Source organism: Gymnoscopelus microlampas (assembly GCF_963454915.1).
Source record: "Gymnoscopelus microlampas genome assembly, chromosome: 11".
Classification (NCBI taxonomy): Eukaryota; Metazoa; Chordata; class Actinopteri; order Myctophiformes; family Myctophidae; genus Gymnoscopelus; species Gymnoscopelus microlampas.
In genome coordinates, this window is record NC_139948.1 from 49653796 (window position 1) to 49670364 (window position 16569).

The window sequence follows — 16569 nt, forward strand, 5'->3', positions numbered from 1 at the left end:
ACTTGGATTAGAATAGACTTTACAACAGGGTCAACTTTTATCACATTATCAAACATTGCATTATGTTATAAATATGGATCCATGACGGATTTTACTGTTGCATGATAAGTAAAACATTTGGGTACTTTTTCCACCACTGGTTAGGAGGTTTAGTCAGAAGCACTTTTTAATATTTTTCATTGGTTCTATATCTGTAAAAACCCACACACAGACATAAAGGGTGTTCAATAGCACTGATTTATTAAAACAAATGCAAAAGTTGAAAATTTGAGATAGTTGGTTTCTGCCTGACAGTGGTGAAATATGACTTGATAAATTGTTCTCCCCAGAATAGCTAAGCTAGGGTTCAGCTGGTTAATATCCAAGGTACTCTGCCTCCAGACTGTCATTGGCCACAGTGTGGAGCTGATCTTTGACATATTTAATGTAGACGTTGATCTCTGAGATCCGCAGTCTGTTCCTCTTCACTTCCTCCTCCTGGATCTGAGTGAAAAAGCACAAGAAGAAGAAGAGATAAGAAACCAATGACACATCACTACAGCATAGACATGTAGGATTTTTAACATGTTAGATTCATCAAAAAAACACCCGTCCTTGGTTCTGGTGACTCATCCTGCCCTCCTAATACGTGAGGGGGCCGTGTTTTTTCGATTACTTTTTTCATTTATTTAATTTTTTTATTGTTTTTCATTTTCCAAAAGAAATATTAAGAATAAATGAAAAAAGTAATTGAAAAAACACAGTCTCACGTATTAGAAGGACAATATCAGTCACCAGAAACAAGGACGGGTGTTTCCGATGAATCCAACATGGTTAAAATGGAGTTTGAAGTTACAATGGGTTTGTATAGGAAGGGGGCGTGTCTGATAATGAATAATAATAATAATAATGAATATCAAATATCTAAATACTGAATGGAGCAACATAAAAACTGTCTGGGGCACTCCCAAAAGCCTGAGTAGACGATAAAATGACCCACATTTTTTTTTAAGTGAAATATCCCTTTAAGTACAGTACTTGAGTACATGTACAGTACTTAGTTACTTTACACCACTGCCTGTAGGTGAGGCTGTTTTGGGGGGGGGGGGGGGTGGTCTTCTCTTCCTACCCGTCTCATGAGGTCTCCCATCCACACGTTGACGCGGGTCACCAGCTCGTCCTCTCGGTTGTTGATGTTCAGAAGGTGTTTCTCGTGAGAGGAGGTCACTGTGTTGGTCAGGCTGTCTTTGTTTACAAACAGCTGTAATGAGAGGAGTTCACTGTGTTGGTCAGCGTGTCTTTGTTTACAAACAGCTGCAATAAAGATGCAAACACGTTCAAAATGTTACACCGGTTCTCAACATCCAGTTCGAGGACCACCAGGCGCCCCAAAAGGACCCTTATGGGTCTGTTACCGCTGCCGCACATGGAACCAAATGGACCTATAGATAGATGTAATCATAAATCTGAGCATTGAGTGTTTCTAATGCCCCAAAAAACATAAAATAGAGGTGTAACTCACCTCCACATAGCCGTCATCTTGGAAATATGCAAATTGGGGGTCTAGACACTCTTCAATCATAAAGATAAGGATTCCAACAAAACATGAAATAGACGCCAAGTTTGCATTTGTAGCTCATCTGGTTCAAAAGTTGTAGCCAATCCCGTTTTCAGGTGGTGGCCATATTGGATTTGACCGCTATGGCGACCCCCCTTAGCCTCATATCCCCCTTATTAGAGCCTGGACTATGGTCAGAAGACGAGATGGTACTCCGGTCTGCCACCTCGGGGCGACTGACTCCCTCGCCACTCAACGGTCCTTCTGGTCGATCGACACGGTCACAACTTTTTTCTGTTCTGGCCCCACAGTGGTGGAATGAACTTCCCACTGATGTCAGGACAGCAGAGTCACTGCCCATCTTTCACCACAGGCTGAAAACCCACCTCTTCAGGAAACACTACCCTTCCTCTTTGCCTGGCCTACTTGTTGTTAACTAGTTGTAGGAACTATTGTTGTATTGTTGTATTGGATCTATTAGCTCGTGCTCATTTGATTTGGCTATTCTATCTCATGTGTTTATGAAAGTAGGTAGCTGATATATTGCACTTTTACCTTAGCGCTAGGTATACTCTTGGTTGCTTGTTTTTACAGGAAATGCACTTAAGACCTCTGGTGATTAGTAGTTTCGTTCCCTACCTATGTTGAATGCACTTATTGTAAGTCGCTTTGGATAAAAGCGTCTGCTAAATGACTGTAATGTAATGTAATGTAACATGTGACGTCACACTGACCATTCTGACATCATCAGGAAGCTCCTCCTCCAGTGTGTTCTTGGCGACCTTCTCCAGGGTCGCCACGGCGACCTCCGTGACCTTCTTATGGTGGTTGTTCTCGAGGTCACGACACTGGGCGAAGGTACGGCACGGTCAAAGAAGATTCCATTTAAATGTCATTAGTGAGCGATCAGCTCTGTGCACCACTGTTGATTTCGTCGCCTAAAACTATAACGAGAAATGTTGGTCGACTACCTTTTTTCACTGACGAAAACTACATATAAACTAAGCTACGATGACTAAAACTAAGACTAAATATATTGACAATTTCGTCAACAAATAAAAACTAGACTAAAATGTTAGTGAGGGACTAGTGGAGAAGAGATCCAGTAGAACTAAAAGACAAGTTATTTTATGTTTGGTTGCGCTCGGGTGTTGCGCTCTGAAAATAGCCGATCTACAAGCTCATAACGCGTCGCGCTGCGACGCGCTGTGAGCTTGTAGATCGGCTATTTTCAGCATGCAACCAAGCGTAAAATCAGCCATTACGACGCCATCACCGCCAAAATTCATTTTAGTCGACTAAATCAACTGTAGATTTAGTTGACTATAACCTTATGATATTTAGTCTAGACTAGACAAAAACTAAAATATTTCAGATGACTGAAATATGACTAATAACTAAATGGAATTTTATTCAAAAGACTATGACTAAAACTAAATCAAAATTTGCTGTCAAGATCAACACTGCTGTGCACAGCCGTAGTGCCTGCTTTCAGCAGGTAGCACACCCATTTCCTGTTCCAGTTCATTTTCCCTTAGCTTCCGTTTGATTGGCTCGGCAGCAGGTTGGAACTGGACACACATCATGACACCTTCACACGTGTATCCAGTTCAAATCCGCTGCCGAGCCAATCAGACGGAGCTATGGTAAAAAAAAGTTTATATTTAAATGTAAACATTAGAGTCTTCAGTGGGAATGTCTGTAGGCTGTGAAGTTGACCCATACAAAGGATATATTCCTTGCGCCGTTTCAGTGAAGCTGCCGACCATGTTAGAGATGTTCCTCTCAAAGTCTTTGATGAGGTCCTGGAATGAATGAATGAATGAATGAATGAATGAACTGTGTCAAGTAAAGAAACCTCTTATCTCTGTATTTTAACTTTTCGCCATTCGTCACACAAAAGTAGCAAAAATAGCCGATCTACAAGCACAAAACGCGTCGCGGTTGTGCTTGTAGATCGGCTATTTTTGCTATTTTTGAATTGGAATCCTGATTTATTTATTTTTGCTGTTTTTGAATTGGAATCCTGAGAAGCACTTCTTTTAATTTAATTTCAAATGCATTTATTTATACTTATGTTAACTTTACGAACTTAAATACAAATACATTGGACATAAAAAATAGAATGTTAATACTAGTCATTAAGCTACTCATATAGACTGAAGTAATTAAAACTGGTCATGTTTACATGTTAGGAATCATAACAGCTGAAATCAATAATATATCAGTGTTCTGATATTAACCTGCGGGCCGCATTAAGTGAAGGTGGGGTCCGCATGTGGCCCCCGGGCCGCCAGTTGCCCATGTATGGGATATATCATAGAAAAAGTCAAGTCAGCTTGAATGGTGACCCCCCAGAACCTTCACTGTGTCGCATACTTCTAATAACTATTTTTGCGACCCGACACAATCATACGACAATCATACGACATCATACGCACAGACACAGACACACACACACACACACACACACACACACACACACACACACACACACACACACACACACACACACACACACACACACACACACACACACACACACACACACACACACACACACCTCCAGTTGGTCCACCAGGTGCATCTCCAGGGTCATGACGCCGTCACGGAACTGTGTGATGTCATCGTTGCACTGCATGAAGGTGACTTCCTGTACGTGAGCGTCTGTCACTTCCTGTAGATCCAGCATCCACTGGAACACATGACATCATCACATGACCTCACATGACCTCACATGACCTCATATGAACTTACAGTCAGCTGAGTCTCCTTTCCAAGCTCACAATGCGTTGTGATGCGACGCGTTGTGAGCTTGTAGATCTGCTATTTTCAAATAGCCTAGGTATAAAATAGGGCTAAAGTGGTTAATGTATGTTTTATAATATAAAACATACATTTTTAGCGGCGCTAGCCGGTATGGGATATTAGCCCTCTATACCTGGCTTTTGCGTCAACGTTCTGATTGGTCAGACACGTCAACAAAGTGATTGGTCAAGCTTCACGTGACACGTGGCTATAAACACATTATAAACACTTATTGATGACAAAATGCATCAAAGGCGCCGCTACCTTCACACAGGTGTGATTTTTATAAACAGCAAAGTAACTTTGTAACTAAAGTTTTCAAATAATTGTAGTGGAGTAAAAGTACAATATTTGCCTCTGAGATGTAGTGGAGTAGAAGTAAAAGTACTGAAAATTGGAAATACTCCAGTAAAGTAAAAATCACACCCAGTGTGAAGTGGGCGGTGTGTGGTCATCACAACATGACTCACTTTAAAAAAAGGATAATTTACTTTTTTTAAAGTCCATACTGCTATTCATAGGGCTGCACATGTGTCATGTGTTTCGCTAGCCAATCAATCACAGTCCTGAATTTGCAAAGTCAGCCAATCACATTACAGTTAGTGGTGATGACACTAGCTGTAATGTGATTGGCTGACTTTGCAAAAGTATCGATTTGCATTAACAATGGAAGGGTTAGGGGTATACAATGCGGTGTAGACTATTGGCCAATCACGGTGCAGGATTGGTCAGTGTCCAAAACTCACTTATAGGGGGCGGCTACACCGCCCCCCCCAAAAAAAACTCAAAATTGTACTTATAATAAGTACAGTACTTGAGTACATGTACTTATTTATTTTTACACCACTGAACACGAATGAAGGGTCTTCTTCAGGCTCACCTTTCTCCTGTGCTTCTCAAACTCTGTGACCAGCTGAGCAGCCATCTGCTGGTTCTCTGCCACAGCCTCTTTTAAACCAGCGAAGAAGAGCAGCACCTCAGCCTCTCTCTGCTGCCGCTGAGCCAGGCCCGCCTCAAACACCTGCGCACACAGCTCCCCCAGCTGGTGCTTAAATGTAACTGCACCGTTAAGGGAAAAACTTTTTTTTTAAAAGCATCTTTCGAAGGAAAAATCATTTATATACAGCAGTGGTTCTCAACCAGTGGTCCGTGGACCACCAGTGGTCCCAGGGGGTCCCCAGCTAAATTAGTTAACATAGCGTCACAATCATTTTAACCACTTAAAGGACGACTTCACCCATTTTCAACCTATCTTCATATAATAGGCCCTCACTAATACTCATGATAAAATGGTACCATTTTTTTCTACTTGGTCTGTGTCTCATAGGAGGGCTGTGGACAGTCCATAAACCCGTCTACCAGTGACATCATCATTAGGCAGGATTTTTTTTTTCAACAAGATTTAAAACATTTTATTTACATTTGTATTAACGCTAGAACAATGGCTTCTATTATTGCATTGCAACTTTCCAGGAATACAAAGCCTGTAGTTTCTATTAGCTTGGATTCCCCATCGATGATGTCACTGGTAGACGGGTTTCTGAACTGTCCACAGCTCTCCTATGAGACACAGACTGAGTAGAAAAAAATGGTACAGTTTTATCATGAGCATTAGTGAGGACCTATTATATGAAGATAGGTTGAAAATGGGTGAAGTCGTCCTTTAAGCTTTGGCTATTCAAAAATAGCAGATATACAAGCTCATAGCGCGGCACCGAGTGCCGCGCTATGAGCTTGTAGATCTTCAATTTTTTTTTAAAATAGTGAAGATGTGTGCAAATCTTTGAATATATATATATATAATATATATCTTTTTTTTAAAGCACATTTTAATTCAAATCTTTGCTTCTGGGGGGTCCCTGGCACAAAACATTTTCAGATGGGGGTCCACGGCCAAATGTATATCAATTTAGGGGTCCTTGGCATGAAAAAGGTTGAAAACCACTGATATTATACAGTATTTGGGATGATTTATGGGGCCATGGAAAAAAAGGATATATTTGCAGCAGATGGTCTATTCCAGACAGGTGGCTGAGTTTGTGTGCCTGTGGGTCGTGGGTGAACATGCTGTCGTACAGATGGGAGCCGTTCAGGAACTCCACGAAGGCTTCCTGACACAAACAAACAAACAACCAGTGGTGGAAAAAGTACTCACATTTTCTACTTAAGTAAAAGTATCAATACTGCAATGTAAAAAAATACTCTGCTACAAGTAAAAGTCCGGAATTCAAAATTTACTTGAGTAAAAAGTACAAAAGTATTGGTATCAAAATGTACTTAAAGTACCAAAAGTACAAAGTACTCATTATGCAGAATGTCCCATTTCTCAAATTTTCAAATGTATACAATTTATGGAAATCATTTGAAAATGGCAGATCTACAAGTTCACAATGCGTTGCGACGCATTGTGACCTTGTTGATCGGCTATTTTCAAATGGCCGAAATGTAGGCTATATAGGGCTGAAGTGGTTAATGTATGTTTTGTAATGATAATCAAAATCTACAAAGTAACTGGTAACTAAATGGTTGTCTCCGTTACCTTGTGCAGCTGTAGCGCCTCCTCCTGGCTCAGTGTGTCTTCCACAGCCTTTCTGACCTGCATCTCATGGTGTTCAGTCTTCTCAACAGCATCCTGATGTTTGACCATCGCCTGTTCCCTCTGCACCCAGACACATGTTATTATGCATACTACAATGCACCCAGACACATGTTATTATGCATACTACAATGCACTGGTGGAAAGTAGCTTGTTCAGAAAGCTGCGGCTCGTCTGGTGTTCAACCGCCCCAAGTTCTCTCACACAACTATCCTTCTCCGTTCCCTGCACTGGCTCCCCGTAGCGGCTCGCATTCAGTTTAAAACCCTGGTGCTAGCCTATAGGGCAGCGAAAGGAACAGCTCCCTCTTACCTCCGGGTATTGGTCAATGCCCACAACCCTTCCCGACCACTCCGGTCGGCCACCAAGGGGCGACTGACTCCCCCGCCACTCAACGGTCCTTCTGGTCGATCGACACGGTCACGACTTTTTTCTGTTCTGGCCCCACAGTGGTGGAATGAACTTCCCACTGATGTCAGGACAGCAGAGTCACTGCCCATCTTTCGCCGCAGGCTGAAAACCCACCTCTTCAGGAAACACTACCCTTCCTCTTTGCCTGGCCTACTTGTTGTTAACTAGTTGTACGAATGCTTGTTTTATTGTTGAATTGTTTATTGGATCTTGTTTAGTCAATACAATTATTTGTTTTTAGCTCCTGCTCATTTGACTACTTTGTCTCATCTGTTTAAGGAAATAGGTAGCTGATATATTGCACTTTTACCTTAGCGCTAGGTATGCTCTTGGTTGCTTGTTATTGCAGAAAATGCACTTATAACCTCTGGTGATTAGTAGCTTTCGTTCCCTACCTTTGTTGATTGCACTTATTGTAAGTCGCTTTGGATAAAAGCGTCTGCTAAATGACTGTAATGTAATGTAATGTAGCTAAGTATGTTTACTCAAATATTGTAACAGAGTATTTTTATATTGTGGTATTGCTACTTTTTCCACCACTGCTACAATGTATACAGATCCTGTATACTTTACATGACTTCAAACTATTTTCCCAAATCATATATTTTTCTTACATTTAGGAAGTAATTGCAACTAGAAAATGTGCTCCTCGGAGCACAGGCGAGGGGGTAAAAGAAAGTACTGTTCCTGGTTAATTCTGTCTTACCTATTTATATTACATATTGTGATGTCACGTGAAGCTTGACCAATGTTAGGTGTTCACAGACGGACGGACACGCGGACGGACAAAGTGAAAACATACTCTCCACCATGCCTTCGGCCTGGCGGAGACAAATATAACATTGAGGTGCCCACAATGTTGAGGTGCCCACTCTTCCTGTATGCGTTCAAGCACAATAGAGCACCGAAGTCTGACGTAATTTACACATCCTGGTCGTGCCCCCCCCCCCCCCAGTTCTGAATTCCCATAGACATAAGAACTGTGTTCCAAAAATAAACAAATGATTTGGTTTGACTCTTATGGATATGAAGCATCAACTGACGGTGAGAAAACGATAATGTTACTTCCGCCGGATAATAACATTTTCGCCAGAAACAGACTGTATCAAAAGTGACTGACTATCATAAACAATCAGTGGTGTAAAGTAACTAAGTACATTTACTTAAGTACTGTACTTAAGTACAATTTTGAGGTATTTGTACTTTACTTGAGTATTTCCAATTTCCAATACTTTTACTTCTACTCCACTACATCTCAGAGGCAAATATTGTACTTTTACTCCACTACAATTATTTGAAAACTTTAGTTACTAGTTACTTTGCAGATGTAAATTATGATGTTATAGAACATGCATTAACCACTTCAGCCCTATTTTATACATAGGCTATTTGAAAATAGCCGATCTACAAGCTCTCAACGCGTCGCATCGCGACGCGTTGAGAGCTTGTAGATCTGCTATTTTCAAACATTTTAGTACTTTTACTTTTGGTACTTTAAGTACATTTTGATACCAATACTTTTGTACTTTTACTCAAGTACATTTTGAATTCTGCACTTTTACTTAACAGAGTATTTTTATATTGCAGTATTGGTACTTTTACTTAAGTAAAGAATTTGAGTACTTTTTCTACCACTGTAAACAATACAGAACCTCCTCCCTCACAATATCGCCGAGACAGTTTGTTTATTTTTGGACCACAATTCTTATATGAGACGATTCTATGACGACCCAATGTTATTCTCCATAGAGACATTACTTTACGACCCAGGGTATGAGCGAGTGACGTCAGGACTTCTGTACTCTATACAGTGGCGTGCACAGACATTTTGAGGGGCAGGTGCTCAAGTAAATTATACTTTTTTTTGTTTACTTGGTCTGCTCTTTTTTCCCTCTACACCTATACCTCTTTGCCAAAAATAGCCGATCTACAAGCCCACAACGCCTCGCAGCGCGAGGCGTTGTGGGCTTGTAGATCAGCTATTTTTGGCTAAAGTTCTCCTCAGAAAAGGGATGCTAGGTTTCGAGTGGTTATGGTAAAAAGAAAAATCATATCACATAAAGATTTGGCGGACCCCCTGTAGTAACTCTGAGGACCCCCTAGGGGTCCCGGACCCCCTGTTGAAGACCCCTGCTGTGCCCTTTTTTCAAAAGGGCACTTCTGGTCAAGAGGGCAAAGGGCAGGTGCTCTAGAACCACCTAGAATCTATCTGTGCACGTCCCTGACTCTATACTATAGTTGCTTACAGTTTGTTCATCCAGTAGCCTGTAGTCCAGGTAGGCCAGGTTAGGCAGGTAGGCGGCGATGAAGGACCTGTAGTCTTCATCGTTGCAGATGGGGTTTCCAGCTAGATTGACACAGTGCAGGTCCTTGAACCTCCTGAGATAGACCACCTGGGGGGAAACATGCGTCTTTCTTTATGGTGTGAAATCTGTGCCACTATCTTCAGAGCGTGTAACATGCATTATGGTATCTGTAAAAAACAAACAAAAAAACAAACAAAAGGAAAAGGAATCTATGAGCTTGTAGATCTGCTATTTTCTTTTAACAGCCAAAGAAATCCAAAGTGACACAGATGCATTCCCGGTCTTAATGGGTTATTATAGTTTGAGCGATTCACTGGAAGATAAGGAGCTTCACTCACGTGTTCTAAGTCGTCCAGGAGGTTGTTTCCAACGGACAGGATCTGGAGGCTCTTCAGTGAGTCCATGTTCTCCAGCACACTGATCCTGTTGTTGTACAGACTCAGGTCTTCAAGCTTCACCAGACATTCCAGACCTTCAATCTTCTCTATGTTGTTGAACGATAGATCTTGAAGAGGAGAGACACATTTAGGCTATATGGTCCGTTCTCTCTACAGCGTCCAGAGCAATGCTTTTCTGCAGGGACGGATTAGGACCAGTGGTACTTGAGTAAAAGTATCACTACTGCAATGTAGAAATACTCTGTTACAAGTAAAAGTCCGGAATTCAGAATGTCCGTTTCACAAGTTTTCAAATGTATAAAATGTATAAAGATTTTGCAGATGTTTTTTTTTTCAAATAGCATGCCTTTGAATATATATTGAATATTGAATCAGTTTATATATTTACATTTAAGTAAACTGCTGAAGGGCCTTGTGGCCCACACAGGGCCGCAGCTATGGGGCCCCTGGTATTGTCGAGGGCCCTTGGACACTGACTGGCCTCATTGGCCCGATCCATAATCTGTCCATGCCTTTATGAAGTCTTTCAGTTTACGTACATTGCCTTTATTTTTTTAATTTATTTTTTCTTACCCAGCCATGTGAGATTGGTGAGACATGCCAGTCCCTCTATCTTCTCTATGATGTTGTTGTTCAGCTGCAGTTTGGTCAGAGATGTGAACTGTTTGAGGTGTTCAATCTTCAGGATGTCTGTGGACACACAGACCATTCAATAGCAATGATGGACAGACAGTAACCAAGTACATTTTTTTTTTCATTCTCACGTTTATATTCCAGTCTGAGGTGAAGGACATACGTTTATATTCCATTAGCTGTAGACGCTCGTAGACGTATTTATGATTCTGACGTTTTCAATCTACGAGAGTTGTAGGGTTCACCCCCCATGGACACAGGGACTTTCTGCACTATACCCCTTAGATACTCCAAACATGTACAAATTGAAAATAAAGGTGCTTACCCCCAAGCTCCAAATGTTACCTGTCTCTATGCGGTAGTAGTTTAATGTAATAATCCATATCTTTCAATAAAGAGGTGTTTTAATGCCGTATGTGGCCGAACGCCATTTTTTCACCCTCGTTTACTTCCTGTTTACATTTAGTGTAATTCCGGGTTTCACCAGATGCGCCAGTGGCAGCGGTGGCCTAGTGGTTAGGGTCACCAGACCTGTCGACCCAAGACAGGTCAACCCGGACCGGTCGACCCGCTTGGACCCGACAACTCGACCCAAATTCGACCCGGACCGAGAGAGAGAGAGAGAGAGAGAGAGAGAGAGAGAGAGAGAGAGAGAGAGAGAGAGAGAGAGAGAGAGAGAGACAGACACACAGACAGAGACAGACACACAGACAGAGACAGACACACAGACAGACAGACACACAGACAGACACAGACAGACACAGACAGACAGACACAGACAGACACAGACAGACAGACAGACAGAGAGAGAGAGAGAGAGAGAGAGAGGGAAAGAGACATAATAATAATAATATGTACATTGATTTACCAAAGAATTATTATTTGTCTGTCAAGGCTTTCAAGCAAGCACAGCCATTGAGATAGACACCTCCTTACCTCAAGCCCTATTGTCTTCTTGATGTGATAAGGCTTTCAAGCACAGCCATTAGACACCTCCTTACCTCAGCTCTAAATCCTTACAGTGTGTCTATTATCAATTGGTTCAGCCTGGCGATCCTCAATCTGTGTTGTCTGACAATTATTCTTGCACTCACTTTATTCTCCCCTTTTCAGGTAAAGTGCAAAGTTGCCATGTTATAATACGTTTCTATGAATGCTTTAGCTTCAAGACTGTATTGGTGTGGGACTGTTGGTGTTTTTGTTGCACTCGTTACAAAGCTAATGGAGGCTAAAGGGAGCCACCCAGAGGCCGTTTACAGAACATCATAAAGTGACGTTCAGTCTACACATTAGCAGCAGCTCAGTCAGTGTTGTCGTATATGAGATGCAAATATTATAATTGGGATTTCATTTATATTGCATATTTCATCTTACTTACATTTTGTTTACCAGGTGAATATGTATGCTACACAGCATATGACCGTGTCCTTGTTTAAGGAAGGATAGGCTATCATAAATGTTTAGCTTCAGCCTATTTCCTTTTGATCACCTCAAACACTGATGGATGTAAGACTTGTATACATGTATGCTTGTACTGTCACAGCATAGCAGAGTAAGACCTGTCCTAGGGGTTTTGTGAATAATCACATGAAGTATAAAAGTCTGATATATAAGAAGTTATAGTTATAATGGTAATGCCTTTATTGATTGTATGCTGTGCTTTGAATACACTATATTATTTGTATGTGTTATGGAAATGATTATTTTGTCATTCAGTCATAAAGTGACGTTCAGTCTACACATTAGCAGCAGCTCTGTGTTGTCTGACAATTATTCTTGCACTCTATTTCCTTTTCATCACCTCAAACACTGATGGAAAGTAACTAGTAACTACAGTTACTATAGGCTTTTTTGGTTGGTTATATCATTTTAGTTGACCTTGTAACAGTAAACTCATGTACTGTACTGGTACCTTTTCCTGTGCAAACTTCAATCAATCTAAAGGATCTGGTATTTCTATTATTGGCATATCTTTTTAATGTTAATAATGAGAGCTATACATTTAAGGAAGGATAGGCTATCATAAATGTTTAGCTTCAGCCTATTTCCTTTTCATCACCTCAAACACTGATGGATGTAAGACTTGTATACATGCTTAATGTCCCTTTAAAGTTAAAACTGTATATAGAATGCAGATATATGCTGCCAGCTATATAGGTAAATGAGGAAGAAGAGAAGAGAGACAATAAAACAAGTTAAGAGAGAGAAGGTAGAGAGAAGGTTTGATAATGGAATGGAATGGATAATGGATGGTGGCAGCGGTGGCCTAGTGGTTAGAGGGGCGGCCTTGATACCGGAAGGTCCCTAGTTCGATTCCCCAATTCATCACATCAATCATGAATCACCGCTGAATAGCCCTTGAGCAAGGCTTCCATGCAGGGTCCGGCTGGAAACAAGCTTCGTGCTTAGTCCGACACCCTGGGTAAACAACAAACTTTGCTTTGCTTTGCTTTTGCTTTGCTTTGCCCCGTCACTACCCGTCACTACCGCCCATTGGGAACTTCCGACAGAATCGGCCACAGACGGAATTAAAACACTTATTTATTGAAAGATATGGATTATTACATTAAACTACTACCCCGTAGAGACAGTTAACATTTGGGGCTTGAGGGTAAGCACCTTTATTTTCAATTTGTACATGTTTGGAGTGTCTACGGGGCATAGTGCAGAAAGTCCATGTCTTCATGGGGCGTGAACCCTACAACTCTTGTAGATTGAAAACGTCAGAATTATAAATACGTCTACGAGGGTTGCATTCTACAGCTACTATTCCAGTCTGAGGTGAAGGACATACGTTTATATTCCAGTCTGAGGTGAAGGACATCAGTGAACTGGATGCCCTCCTCCTTGGCGATGCGTCCAGCCTGCTGCTGAGGGCCCTGCTCCTCCACGGCCTCCTGCAGTACACTCTCATCCACGACAGAGGGCTCCACTGTGCCATATGACCAGCTCATCCTTTTGATTGATTGATTGAGTACTTTATTAGCAGTTTGCAACAAAAAAAAGCACAGGAAAGTACAGTTCAATACCAGGTCTGCTAAGAGGATTCTAAACCCAAGAAAGCCTATGGCTTGTTTCCATTGGGGTCCTTTGTCCTCAATTCATCAAAACATTTAATGACAGACAAATATATACACTACTATGCAAAACATCATATAAACAGTTTGAAAACAAAAACTAATATATGTACAGTAAACAGTTCATATGTATAAATCCCAGGTGTAGGGTAGGCCTATATGTATAAATATAATTTGAAAATAGCCGATCTACAAGCTCACAATGCGTCGCACCGCGACGCATTGTGAGCTTGTAGATCTGCTATTTTCAAATGGCCGAAATGTATATAGGGCTGAAGTGGTTGATGTATGTTTTGTAATAATAATCAAAATCTACAAAGTAACTAGTAACTAACGTTTTCAAATAATTGTAATGGAGTAAAAGTACAATATTTGCCACTGAGATGTAGTGGAGTAGAAGTAAAGGTACTGAAAATTGGAAATACTCCAGTAAAGTAAAAGAAACAAACTCAAAATTGTACTTAAGTACAGTACTTGAGTAAATGTACTTAGTTACTTTACACCACTGACTCGCTGGAAGATTGTAGTAAACTTTTCAGATCGGTGGCCTTATAGAAATAAAATGCTGATTTTAGAGCAACAATAAATGCTCTAAAAATGAATTAGAAAAGTATCACATGAATTCAATTCAAAGTAAAGAAGCCGTTAAGGATAAAAGAGTAGTTTTAGTATTAACCACCTTACCTTCTGTGCTTCTACCCAGGCGTTGAGACTGGAGGAAATGTTTATGGTTGCTTAGCAACAGATGAGCTGCATTCAACAGACTCAACCTGCAAACAACTTGGAACGTCTGTGGTGAAAGTAGAGTAAAGAGTACATTTACTCCAGTAGCCTACTTAAGTACTTTTACTTTACTTGAGTATAATGTCCATTTTGTAATACTTTATATTTATTCTACTCCATTACATCTCGGAGACAAATGTACTTTTACTCTACAATTATTTGAAAACGTGAGTTACAAGTTACTTTGTAGATTTAGATTAGCCTATTATTACAAAAAAAAAACATGCATTAACCAAGTGTCCTGTACTTCATTGATGCATAAAAGGCTGTAATGTGTTGTGTTATAGCCTACTTATGAGTGCTTTTTAACTGTAATTATACAGTCTTATAAGCAGATGCTTGTATACTTGACCATAAGTAAAATGCTTTATAATGTGCTCTGATTAGCGTATTTATGATTTCTTATTACTGTAATTATAGTCTTATTATTATAAGCAGCTAGTGGTGGAAAAAGTACTCACACTTGAGTAACCGCAATGTAGAAAGTAAAAGGCCTGTGTTCAAAATGTTACTTGAGTAAAAGTACAAAAGTATTGGCATCAAAATATACTTAATAATGTATATTAAGTTTATTTAAAAATATGTTTGAAAATAGCAGCCGATCTACAAGCTCAGCTTGTAGATCGGCTGTAAATAGCCTGTGTATAAAATAGGGCTAAAGTTGTTGATGTATGTTTCATAATATCATAATTTGTATCTGCAAAGTAACTAACTAAAGTTTTCAAATAATTGTAGTGGAGTAAAAGTACAATATTTGCCTCTGAGATGTAGTGGAGTAGAAGTAAAAGTATTGAAAACTAACTCCACTAAAGTAAAAAATAGCTAAACATTTGATTTAAGTACAGTACTTGAGTGAATGTACTTATTACTTTACACCACTGCTTATAAGTAGATTAACAAACAAACAAACAAACAAACAAACAAACAACTCTGTAACAGCAACCGTTGTGTTGTTGAACGTCCCTTCAGTCAGCAGTGTGATTGACAGCGGGGTCTGTCCATACGCGTTGCACGGTCACACATTCCCACCAATAGGAGCCATGGTTCACATGACGCTCGTCTGTCACACGCGTCATGGCGCAACTTGTTCTTAGTTTTGCAAATGTCTCCATTTACAACCCGTACATCTACATAAACGTTCAAATTTCAAAGATAAAGTGCTGACCCCATGGCTATTGATGTAACAAGTTAAAACGCCTAGGTCTAAGCACCCTTATTCTCGATATTATTCAATAAAAAGCATTTTAATCGAATTGGTGGCCATTTTCTTAAAATGTCCTTCTTATGCTTTCAACTACGCGACCCTATCGGTTGGAAGTTATATTACACTCTGATACATTATAACTCTAAGATAAAAATGGCCGCCAATCGGATTACAATGCTTTTTATTGAACAATACGAAAGATAAGGATACTTACACCCAAGCGTTTTAACTTGTGACATCCATGGTCGTAGGGTAAGCACTTTATATTTGAAATATGAATGTTCATGTAGCTGTACGGGTTGTAAAATGAAGAAATTTCCAAAACCCAGGAACAAAGTTGCGCCACGACTGTCATGATACGACAGTCATTGTTTCAGGGCTACAACCAATAGGAGCTCTGTGGGGGCGGGACTCGGCGGTAAGGGGCGTCACGGCCCTTCAGGCTGGCTGTCATTCTGTTAGAGCTGCTTCTTGTTATTGTTGTCAAGATGGAGTTCTTACTGGGAAACCCGTACAGCACCCCGGTGGGACAGAGTATAGGTGAGAAACACAGCTTTAAATGGACATTATGGACCGTGTCAGCGTTGAACCATGACGATACACTACCAGATAAGACTCTCAAAGCGTCATAGTTGTCATTTACTGGAGGAGCTTGTGAACTATTAGCATCAATAAGGAGAGAGAGAGAGAGAGAGAGAGAGAGAGAGAGAGGAGAGACTTCGGTCAAAGCTAGCAAGATGATGGGGAGAGGAGACTGTCTGTCTGTGTGGATGGAGTGGAGAGCCCAGGAGGTCCTGGGCTGTTTCCCCTCTCCCC

The 16569-nt window shown here is 40.6% G+C and overlaps 2 protein-coding genes across 5 annotated transcripts in view; one reads left to right on the top strand and one right to left on the bottom strand.

Moving 5' to 3' along the window:
- Positions 1–354: 354 nt before the first annotated feature.
- Positions 355–13643, bottom strand: drc3 (dynein regulatory complex subunit 3; the record flags this gene model as incomplete). The annotated part of the gene is made up of 12 exons (XM_084070836.1): positions 355–483; positions 1109–1240; positions 2272–2385; positions 3214–3342; positions 4101–4232; positions 5226–5387; positions 6391–6456; positions 6885–7004; positions 9599–9745; positions 9997–10163; positions 10630–10746; positions 13484–13643. 12 exons carry the CDS (start codon positions 13641–13643, stop codon positions 355–357), a joined length of 1575 nt encoding a protein of 524 aa, XP_083926962.1.
- A 2547-nt stretch (positions 13644–16190) lies between these two features.
- tom1l2a (target of myb1 like 2 membrane trafficking protein a) overlaps positions 16191–16569 on the top strand; it is an 86032-nt gene continuing 85653 nt past the window's right edge. For all 4 annotated transcript variants that reach the window (XM_084071170.1, XM_084071171.1, XM_084071172.1 and 1 more), the window contains exon 1: positions 16191–16293. In XM_084071170.1, the coding sequence (XP_083927296.1) occupies positions 16242–16293 (52 nt within the window). In that variant the 5' untranslated portion in view covers positions 16191–16241. The remainder of the gene's footprint in view (positions 16294–16569) is intronic.